Raw genomic sequence first — 12,268 nt, forward strand, 5'->3', positions numbered from 1 at the left:
ACAGCACTGGTGACATCACATAGAATGCCAGGGATCTCCAGGATACAATAGAATGCCCAGGGAGGGGTCTGCTGCTTCCCACAGTACAGCCCTTTTTTCTCTGGCTAATTTCCTCACTCCAAACATGACCTGAAACCAAGGTGCCATATCAGGAGCCTCTCTGACGTCAGAAAGGATGCTCATCCTCCTTTCAAAGCCAGAGATCTAGCTCCCCACTTCATTAGAACATTATCTGTGTGGAGTTGAATGCTCACTTTTGAAGTACTGTGCAGGAATGGTTCTTCCCTTCCTTAAGATCCATACTGAGTAAGATGAGAAATTAATGATCCTGAGAAATTAGGTCAAGATGATGGGGATTGGGAGGGATGAGTCCTCTGAAGTGAAGAGCATCTGGGAAAGATCCTCAGACTTTTAGAGACTGGTTGGTTCCAAACAACAGGAAGTCATACAGGTAGTGATAAAAACTCCCTGCAGAGCTCACTGAAGCTATGATGTTGTGAGTGAAGATGAGATTCAATTTGACAGTTCTGGCTGGAGCCACATGAGCCTAGATTAGTCCTCAGATATATAGAAAAAAATCTTGTCTGGGAAGAATATAATGGTCCAAACCATGAATCAATAAACGGAAGAAAGAGCAGTGGCAAGTCAGAGATCAGTCTGGGCTAAGTAGAGGCACCATAAGTTGGAAAAACACATGCACACACATACAGATATTGAGGCACATAGCCATGGGATATAACATGATGTAGATCATGCTATGCTGCGTCAATCAGCAAACCAAGGCTGACAGCTGAAGACATCTATCCATCAAAATGGAAATATTTACAAAGAAGTTACATTGTCTCAAAAAGTAACAACAGTAGCATCATCTTAAAGGAATATATAACTCATCCAGCCAGAGTCTTTTGACCATGGACACTGAACCAGGTACTAATTCCTACCTAGAGTGTAGGTCTCACCAGATCAGCATGAAGTGAAATACACAATAACTCTCACGTCACCATTGCACCAGTGAATTTCTCATAGTGTAAATGACATTTTCTTATGCTGAAATAAAAAGTTTTAATTTTATAAGCTCCTATAGTTGATTTTTAGTCTCATGTACTTTTGGACAAGAGTCCTATTCAGACACCTCTTAAATGTGCTTAAAAGTTGGAGGATTATCTTTACTGTGTCCTTTGGAATTTGTAGGGTATCAGGTCTCATTTTGATATCCATGACACTTTTGGTGCAGTTTTTGTATGGTAGATGATAAAGAGCAGAGTTTTATTGTCTGCATGCTGACAACATTTTTTCATAATCAGCATATCTAAGACAGTATCTCAAGTGCCAACATACATATGAAATACAAATATGTGTGCAAAGTTACCCTAGTTACTCACAAGTACTTTCTGCTTACCAAGTGGACCACGTTGAGGTACCCAGGCATGTAGTAATATGAGTTCAAGCTCTGACCACTCAAGCTAAGTCATGGCAACCACTTGCATTACAATACATTTTCAATAGAACTTATAAGCTGGCTCAAGTACTGTAGATTTTGTGGTCATTTTCTTGGGTCCCAGACTCATTTTTCACAAAGGGAAATAATATTTGGAGTGTTCTATAATTCCAGCTTTGGGTTCTTTTTTAATGATTACATTTTTTGTCAACTGTAAATTTTTCTAAAAACTGCAAAGGAAGTGGGAAAAAAGAACACATATGCTATGGTCACTGTAAAATAAGACATCCCAGGTACTGTGGATGCTATAATGATAGATATGACTGAAAATTTACCATAGACATACCAGCTGAATCACTCCTGGATATGCATACTTGTCAAAGTGAGTTCACTATGCTGAAGCACATATGCATGAGTTTGTGTGTAATTATTACTGCACTTCATATAACAGATGATTCAGGGAATGAGCTTTGATAACCACCAATATATGTAAATATATGGATAAAGAAAATATATGAATAAATAATGAAAGATAATTGATCATTGAATAAAATTATAGAAAAATTATATGTCTCAGTGGAGCTGATCTATTGGGAGCTCACCAAGGCCAGCTGGACTGTTACTGAAAAAGCATGGGATAAAACTGGACTCTCTGAACATGGCGAACAATGAGGGCTGATGAGACGCAAAGGACAATGGCACGGGGTTTTGATCCTACGTAATGTGCTGGCTTTGTGGGAGCCTAGCCAGTTTGGATGTTCACCTACCTAGATATGGACGGAGGGGGAAGGACCTAGGACTTACCACAGGGCAGAAAACCCTGACTGCTCTTTGGACTGGAGAGGGAGGGGGAAAGGAGTGGGGGGAGGGGGAGAAGGGTGGGAGGAGGGGGAGGGAAATGGGAGGCTGGGAGGAGGTGGAAACTTGTTTTTTTCCCCCTTTCTCAATTAAAAAAAAAACAAAACAAAAAAATTATATGTCTCAAGAAAATTGTTGCAACTATGGATTATTAAGTCAAAAAAATAGACAACTCTCCAAAATACAAATAACAGTCATCTTATCTCATAAATGGAATTTAGAAAAAATATAAAAAGTGGGTGAAAATTTTTGCAGAATTGAGATGGTAAATATTTTAGATGGAGGGAGTATAACAGGGAAACAATAGGGTGTATACAAACACATTACTTATTTTATATAATTAGAATGTACCAAATAATAAGATTAATTTTGTACTTACGATATCCTACATCCAACTCTATTATATACCACAATATCTGTTCTCTTTCAAGTTTATGTCCTTTATTCATGCATTGCTATATTGATACATAAATTTGTATATACATATGTTCCTAAATACAAGGAGACCAATCCATAAATGGTTATAATTCTATATGTTTTCAAGCATATTGTCCATTGCTTACTGGACAATCAGTTTTTGTGTTTCTCTCTGGAGAAGTCCACCTCTCCCACTCCCTGCTTTCCTTAATGACTACAGATCTTTGATGTTGTTGCCTTGTAGCTTTTCCTTGTCCAGTTTTTCATGCCCATTGATATCTTCCATCTACCTCACACTGATTTGTACCACAATTATAAAAGTTTAAAGTAATCTATGTAGTGTGTCATTCTCTGTCCTACCAGCTCATCCATGGAAGTGTTCACACTTACGATACTCTACTATTAGAGAATAGAATATCAGAAAAATGTGCAGTAAAAATTGGGCAAATTGTTTAACTGTTTTGTTGCAAAGACACAAATTAAAAGACTTGAATTTTAATATAAGCTTATATTTATTCAAGAATCACAAAAATCACAGAAAAATAATGTTATATAGAATATAATCTCATTATATAAGCAACCATATGCCAAGAAATTAAATGTGCATCAAAATCTGAACTAGTTTGACATAGGTTGTTTTTGTCACACATTATCTTAACATACAGTCAAGAAACGTTATTGCTCAATTTACTCCTCCTAGAAATACTTACTTATTCATAGTAATTAATTTTTGATTAGTATGTTTACAACAATGATGCATAAATTCTGTTTACACTAAATATTTGATGATAATAAAATTCAAATCTGGATACAATGTTTCTAAATTCATAAGAACTGTGTAGCTGTCTAAGTATTGACTAAGATTTGAAAATTAATTGAAAGATGTGAGTCTGTGAAATAAGTTGGGTAATGCATGAAGATCAGGACAATGAATTAATGTGAGGTACACTAACAAGTTTCATAAAATGTATGCATTACATGCATTTTTGATGCTTTCTAAGACTTGAATTTGTTTTAAATCCTTGCCACATTCTTGACATTTGTATGGTTTCTCACCAGTATGAATTCTTTGATGGTTATGAAGAACTGAGGCCCTGGCAAAAGACTTGCCACATTCTTGACATCGGTAAGGTTTCTCACCAGTATGAATTCTTTGTTGAGATAGAAGCGTCGAGGCCCAGGTAAAGGACTTTCCACATTGTTGACATTTGTAAGGTTTTTCACTAGTATGAATTCTGTTATGAATATGAAGATTGGAGACCTGGGTAAAGTACTTGCCACATTCTTGACATCTGTAAGGTTTCTCACTAGTATGGGTTCTGTGATGTCTCTGAAGATCTGAGGCAGAGGTAAAGGACTTGCCACATTCTTGACATCTGTAAGGTTTCTCACCAGTATGAATTCTGTGATGAATATGAAGATGTGAGACCCGGGTAAAGGACTTGCCACATTCTTGACTTCTGTAAGGTTTCTCACTAGTATGGGTTCTGTGATGTCTCTGAAGATCTGAGGCAGAGGTAAAGGACTTGCCACATTCTTGACATCTGTAAGGTTTCTCACCAGTATGGGTTCTGTGATGTTTCTGAAGATCTGAGGCCCTAGTAAAGGACTTGCCACATTCTTTACATCTGTAAGGTTTCTCACCAGTATGAATTCTTTGATGAGATAGAAGAGTTGAGATCTGGGTAAAAGACTTTCCACATTCTTGACACTTGTAAGGTTTCTCACCAGTATGGGTTCCGTGATGTTTCTGAAGATCTGAGGCCCTGGCAAAAGACTTGCCACATTCTTTACATCTGTAAGGTTTCTCACCAGTATGAATTCTTTGATGAGATAGAAGTGTTGAGATATGGGTAAAAAACTTTCCACATTCTTGACATCTATAAGGTTTCTCACCAGTATGGGTTCTGTGATGTTTCTGAAGATCTGAGGCCCTGGCAAAAGACTTGCCACATTCTTTACATCTGTAAGGTTTCTCACCAGTATGAATTCTTTGATGAGATAGAAGAGTTGAGATATGGGTAAAAGACTTTCCACATTCTTGACACTTGTAAGGTTTTTCACCAGTATGAATTCTGTTATGAAAATGAAGATTTGAGACCCGGGTAAAGGACTTGCCACATATTTGACACCTGTAAGGTTTCTCACCAGTATGGGTTCTCTGGTGAGATTGAAAGTTTGTGAGACTGATAAATGACTTGCCACAATCTTTACATTTGTATGCCTTCTCTTTGGAATTAATTATCTTATTCATAGTGGGGCATGCATATCTGTTGAAGCACTTTCCACATTCTATATAATTGTTTTGTCTCTCTTCATTTTGATTGTTGATATAATGCCTCCCTTGTTTCTGGTCATGCTGAAACAAAAAGAAGTTGTGTTACAATCAAAATCATCCTTACAATTATCATGTATGTATTGGCTCTTAGAAAAAACAGACTTCTTCTATGAACTTATATAATGAGAAAAGACATATGGTGATTTCATTTTTGGGAATTTGTCACTTTAAGAAGAGGATTCTAGAAATTATTCATTAGAGTTCCTAGGAAAGGCTTTAATAAGATCAGTAAATGTTTAACGTTTCTCATGACTGAAAATTCTTTGATATATTTTCAGTCTCAATTGATTGAGAAAAACTTCTCATGTTTATCTCACGAATATCTTGTAACAAAATGTCATTTTGTTGAGAAAATTCTGGAGAATGTTTAATAGAATACACGTCATTCAATTTTCAGATTTTTCAATATTCTTTGTAGAAAAAATGTATTTTAAAATTTATTTGTATTTTTTTTACTGAAGAAATTGCTTCTGAAATTGTAAGTGATCTAATGTGAAATCTTTCCAGATAAGGTAGAAATTATTGACCTTTATTTCTAGTACAATCCAGGATGGCTGATGAATAGAGATTATTTCAATCACGACATAAACCATTCTCTTTTCTTTCTTCACCGAATATTGAAATCATCCCTAAATGGAAGGTTTTAAAGTCACTACTTACAGCTATTCCTGACACGAACTTGTGGATACAATCTTGTCTATTCTTTTGTGTTTGATGAGAATGTAAAACTGGAAGAAAGAAAAATATATAATTATCTGAATTAGTATACTTAGGTGAATGTTTTCAGTTATATAAGTGACACAATTATATATATATATATATGTAGACATATATGCAAGATGGCATATTATATAAAATAAACTTCAATTCATTTGTTCTAATGAAATAAACTTCTTAATGTAAATGGATAGAATATCTTTTATAACATATATTAAATACATTATAAAAATGAAAGGATCGAGTTTATGTTATCTTAGAGGTTCCAATCACAATTTTAGAATAATAAATGAGATTATGGCAGTTTGAGTGAAATGACCCCATATAATCAGATATCTGAATACATAGTCTAATGTTGGTGAATATTTATGGGTAAGATAAAGAGGTATCAACTTATTGGAACACCTATGTCCTTGGACACTGGTTTTGAGAATTTTGTAGCCTTCTAATAACAACAGTGAGCTATCACTTTCTGTTGTGATTCTAGATGGGACCTCTCACTGCTGCTCTAGTCCCTTGCCAACTGCTTCCTCTGATTCATTGTCATGGATCTTTCTTCTATATATTGCCTTTATCTTGGAGTTTTATCACAGCAATAAATAATAAGTAACTAATACAACGACTATAACCCAAATGCAAAAAAGTACACTCATAAAATTGCATTATCTTAATGGATTTAACTCATCTCCACAATTGCTTGAAATGAAATAATTGAGTAATATTAAGAAATTAGAACAGGGTAGTCTATATCTAAATTAAGGGAGCCATTTTAGGGTTGGTAAGTGACTTGACTCTAGAGGCGTTCCCGGGTATGCATGGAGATATCCTTAGCTAGTTTCTTGGGCAGCTGAGGAGAGGGAACCTGAAATGTCCCGATCCTATAGCCATACTGATAAATATCTTGCATATCACCATAGACCCTTCATCCGGAGATTGATGGAGATAGAGACAGAGACCCACAATGGAGCACCAGACTGAGTTCCCAAGGTCCAAATGAGGAACACTAGGAGGGAGAATATGAGCAAGGAATTCAGGACCTCGAGGGGTGCACCAACCCACTGAGATGGTGGGGCTGATCTAATGGGAGCTCACCATGACAGGCTGAACTGGGACTGATGGAGCATGTGTTCAAACAGGACTCTCTGAACGTGGCAGACAATGAGGGCTGACTGAGAAGGCAAAGACAATGGCACTGGGTTTTGATCCTACTGCATGTATTGACTTTATGGGAGCCTAGTCTGTTTGGATGCACACCTTCCTAGACCTGGATGGAGGGGGGAGGACCTTGAACTTCCCAAGGGCAGGGAACCCTGACTGCTCTTTGGACTGGAGAGGAAGGGGGAAGGATGATGGGCGGAGGGGGAGGGAAATGGGATGTGGGGAAGAAGTGGAAATTTTTAATAAAAAATTAAATTTGACAACACATACACAAAAAAATTAGACAGAATATTAATTAATAAGGAAAGAACAAAAGATGAACTGGAAACTGTTACTACTACCTGGTCTATAGACAATCATGTATACCCCAAGGAAGAGATCCATAAAATATCAGACATCAAGGAAATTCACTAGGACTGATATTTTTTTATCAGAGATACATTTTTTTCTTTTTCTTATACAGAAAATAGATGCTTACATAAAATATATTCTGACTATAACTTTTCATCCTTCAAGTGCCCTCAGATCATCCGCATCTTTACGTATGTCTGAATTTACCCAATTTCACTCACTTCTTTAAAAACAAATAGGCACCTAAAGAATAACAATAAAATAATATAACCAGAATAAAAGAAATCAGATAGAATCAGAGAAGAATGGAAAATAAAGAAAAAGCACAATAAGTATTTGTAGAGAGAAAGACACACATTTGTACCCCCAAAATTGCATAAAACAAAGAAAACAAAACTTTTGAAGGTGTAATGTACATAAAGATATTGTAAGGTCATAAATAAAAATAAATACATGAGCTCCCAAGGTCCAAATGAGGACAAAAGCAGGGAGAGCATGAGCAAGGAAGTCAGGACCTCGAGGGGTGCACCCACCCACTGAGACAGTGGGGCTGATCTATTGGGAGCTCACCAAAGCCAGCTGGACAGGGTCTGAAAATGTATGGGATGAAACCGGACTCTCTGAACACGAGGGACAATGAGGGCTAATGAGAAGCCAAACACAATGGCACTGGGTTTTGATCCTACTGCATGAACTGGCTTTGTGGGAACCTAGTCTGTTTGGATGTTAACCTTCCTAGACCTCGATGGAGGGGGGGAGGACCTTGGACTTCCCACAGGTCTGCGAACCCTGACTGCTCTTTGGACTGGAGAGGGAGGGGAAAGGAATGGGAGGAGGGGGAGAGAAGCGGGGGAAAGAGGGAGGAGTGGGAAGAGGGGGAGGGAAATTGGAGGCGGGGAGGAGGCAGAAAGTTTTTCAATTAAAAAAATACATTGCAAAACTTAACATTATGGGGAGAAAAGAATGCACAAAAATTCCATTGAGTTGTGTGGTGATATACTTCAAGTGCTGGTTATGGGGAATTCCTCTAAGTGTTACTTTTATCCCCACTGAGAATCTCTTGGAGAAAACTATTTTTTCTTTGGGGACTTATGGTCTGTTCGAAATAGCTTAGGTAAGATTAGGATTAAATGCTCTTATTTTTCAAGTGCATTTTTCTAGATTCTTTTACAAAATGAATGTAATAAATGAGTGGACATAAGTTAGTATCTACAATCTGATTTTTTGATCAATATGTCTGTCTTTCAGACATACCATTATTTACAAAACCTAATTATTATAAAAATGTCAAAGAATTATAACTCTGAATGGTATATTGTTTATAGTTTTATTTTTCATGGTTGTTTAAGCTATTGTGAGGTTTTTGCTTATTTGTATCTATATGAGACTGAAAACTGTGGTTTTGAGATCTGAGAAGAATTGTGTTAGAATTTTGATAGGGTTTTCACTGAATCAGTATATTACTATATTAATTGACCAATCCTTGAGCATGTGTATTTTTCCATCTTACAATATCTTTTTCAATTCATATCTTCAATGTCTTAAAGTTTTTATAAAGGTCTTTCACTGTTTTAGTTCAAATTACACAAAACTATTTTTTGAGGTTATTGTGACAGGCATCATTTTCCTGAATTCTATGTAAGTCTTTTCTCATTTGTATGTAGGAAAGTTACTCAGTTTTGTTAGTTAATTTGGCAATCCTTATACTTTGTGAAGGTGTTACTAAGTTGTACAAGTTTCTTTATAGAGTTCTTACAGTCCTTTATATATAAAAATATAGCATCTGCATATAACATTATTTTGATTTGTTCCTTTGATATGAATCAATTCTAGATCTTCATTTGAGTTTTTTTTAAGCTAAGATTTCAAGTACTGTATTGAATACATATAGAGAGATTGAATACTCTTGCATTGTTCACTATTTTAGTGGAGAGGCTTTGAATTCTCTCCATTTAGTTTGATGTGGGCTATACACTTTCTGTGAATTGCATTTTTTAAGCAGAGGTATATTTCTTGTATCCCTAATATCTCCAAGACTTCTATCAAGAAGGGCTGTTAATATTGTTAAAGGCTTTTTTGCATCTAATAAGATGAACTTCTGGAATTTGACTTTAAGGTTGTACAAGTGGTAGATTACATTTATTGACTTTGAATTTTTCATCTCTCCCTACATGTCTTGACGTAAAGCCTAGGATAGATTATCTTTTTGATATGTTATTGGATATATGTAGCAAATATTTCTTTGGGGACTTTCGTAGATAAGTTCATAATGAAATTGGCATGTATTTTACTTACATTTTGGGTGTATATGTGGTTTAGTTATCAAGGTAGCTATCCTTATAAAAAATTTTCACAGTGTTCTGCTGTTTTTATTTTGTAGAATAATTTGAGGATTATTCATGCTAATTCAAGAAGCATTATTAAAAAATAGAAGGTACCACCTACTACATTATTCTGCTTGCTATTAAAATTATTTTTAATGTCCTATTGATTTACCCACAGACTGTTGCATCTCTAAGCCTTCATTCCCAAATTCTGGCAGAATTTTACAACTAAAGGTGACTCATAGGTAGACATGGTCCAAACTACAAGAAAATATTTAATTTTAATGAGTATATTTATAACAGATTTATTCCATGGACTGTTCACAGCTCATTCAGCACAGAGTGATAATACATAACAAGGCAGGAAGTCATGAATGAGTATAAGAAAATAGTGCTTTCTGTACACAACATGAGAGTCACACATGTAAACTCAAGTAATTAGGATAATATGTATCAGACATCAGCAATCCCAAGACAGATTTAAATCCTTGGGAGACAGTAAGAAGGGGCCTGGAGATCCATGCCTTGCTGAGAAGCTACTACTATCTTAAAGATGCTTGGAGAAAGGGAATAATGTTGATTTTAAGAATGTGCAACTTCTGATTGTTCAACCATATTGTAGGCCATGCTCAACACCCACAATTTTATGGAGGTTTCAGATTGAATTCTGAGAATGTAAAAAAAGAAGAGGAAAAAACCAAAGATGTCTGGAGGAAGTGGAACATGGGAAGACTGGAGAGTTGAATTTGGTCAAATGACATTGCAAGGTATTCTTAAATCACTAATAAAAGTATTAAAAGTAAAATACTGTGGACATATAAATTTGTTTCCCCAAACAAATTACAATACAGATATAAAACAGAAATGAAAACAAGTGCATATACAATATTTATGTGGATATTAATATATAAATTTTGATATTCAGAGATTAGTAGGTGATTAAATTAGACTAATAACATGTATGACACTAAACAAGTCTTAATTTCTAAAGAATAGTTTGCAGAACTAGAAAAAGTTCCCTTTTTAGTTCTGCAGTATCTGACATAAATAATGAACTCTACAATCTTCTACAAAGAATACAACTATAAGATTTATATTTCCTGATTTTATGTGAGACTATACAACAGTGAAATCCATGTAATTCTGTCATGAGAGCAGACGAACAGACATGAACAGGTACAGAGCAATACTCCTTCAAACACTGTGAAACTTTTTAATGCTAATTTTCATTTCAATATTGCTCATTTGAGGGCCTGGTAATGTTCGAAGATATGGCAACACATCATTTTACTTCTGCTTTATAGATAAATTAATTATTCAAAGGAAATCTGAGGTCATTTTACTTATAAAGTAATTTGGAATAATTATTCAATGTGAATTTTTACATAATTTTAGGTAGAAATATTTGTGCATCTGTTACAGGGATTTGGAGACTTTTGTTCCCTAGATTGCACCCAAAATAACCACATAGAAACACTGCTTGGCCATTAGCTCTAGCCTCCTATTGGCTAACTCTCACATGTTGATTCAACCCATTATTATAAATCTGTGTTTACCACAAGGTCATGGCTTACTGGGAAAGATTTAGCATATCTGACCTGGGGTCTCCATGGTGGCTCTCTCACGCTGACTCTGATTTTCTCCTCCCAGAATTTACCTTCGCCTACCTACGTTCTGCCCTATCAGGCCAAGCAGGTTTTTTATTGATTAACCAATGAAAACATAATGGTTCTCCTACACCATGCATCCCCCTTCAGGGCAGAATTTCTCCATGCCCTAGGTTTCCCACGTGTGCCAATGCTTTATTATGATTACCTTGTTCATTGCCTTCTGCCTCTCGAATGTTCACATTCCAGGGCTCTTTGCTTTGCTCAAGAAAGCTGATCAGGTCTGGTTTTGACACTGAAAGACCTGCATATTGGAAGAGACCTATGACCATAACTTGGGATAACAATAAAACACATGGATTTCTCATAAAACACCATGCTGATTATATAAGATGGCCTATAATTTAAAATTCCAAATATGATTGTCTTATTGCTATCTTTAAATATTTTAACACACTCAAAAGCATTTTTGTTAATATTGTATACCTTGAGTTTCCTTGTAAATTACTACTGGATCAAATGCAAACACATTATGAATCATTAAGATGCAAATCAATATATAATCTATGATGTATCTGAAAACTAAAATGTATTATGAAAGTTTGAATGATAAATATCATCTCCAGGAGTCAGGAATATATTGACAAGATAAATTTACACAAAACATTTTGATTTACATAATGAACTCCAAGATTTTTATTAAATTGGCAAATAAATGTGAGGCAGACAATTCAGACATAGATGTAAAACATCCTTGTAGGATACAAATATGATAAAGAAGGAATCAGGAAAGAAAAATGTCTCACCCACAGAGACCATGTTACTGTAGTTCTCCAACATGACTTCCCTGTACAAAGCCCTTTGTGCAAAGTCGAGGCTGTCCCACTCATCTGGAGAGAAATCAATTGCCACATCCTGGAATGTCAAGATTCCTGTCATGAAAGGAAAGAGTTTATCAAATGCCCACGTAAATATTTCTTTACTTAGACTAAGGATACAAGAGTTCATCACAAAATTTGATGTGTTCTTGCTTATCATTATTCTAAAAGACATACTCCAA

The 12,268-nt window shown here is 35.5% G+C and overlaps 1 protein-coding gene across 1 annotated transcript in view; it reads right to left on the reverse strand.

Annotated features, from left to right (window-relative positions):
* LOC142849824 (uncharacterized) overlaps positions 1-12,147 on the reverse strand; it is a 33,573-nt gene extending 21,426 nt beyond the window's left edge. Inside the window, exons 1-5 of the mRNA XM_075972549.1 lie at positions 12,015-12,147; positions 11,417-11,512; positions 8,985-8,999; positions 6,903-6,937; positions 3,743-4,910 (exon numbers count right to left, since the gene is read on the reverse strand). Coding sequence (XP_075828664.1) covers positions 3,743-4,910; positions 6,903-6,937; positions 8,985-8,999; positions 11,417-11,512; positions 12,015-12,147 — 1,447 coding nt within the window. The remainder of the gene's footprint in view (positions 1-3,742; positions 4,911-6,902; positions 6,938-8,984; positions 9,000-11,416; positions 11,513-12,014) is intronic.
* Between the last annotated feature and the right edge of the window lie 121 nt (positions 12,148-12,268).

This window comes from Microtus pennsylvanicus, chromosome 1, assembly GCF_037038515.1.
Source record: "Microtus pennsylvanicus isolate mMicPen1 chromosome 1, mMicPen1.hap1, whole genome shotgun sequence".
Taxonomy (NCBI): Eukaryota; Metazoa; Chordata; class Mammalia; order Rodentia; family Cricetidae; genus Microtus; species Microtus pennsylvanicus.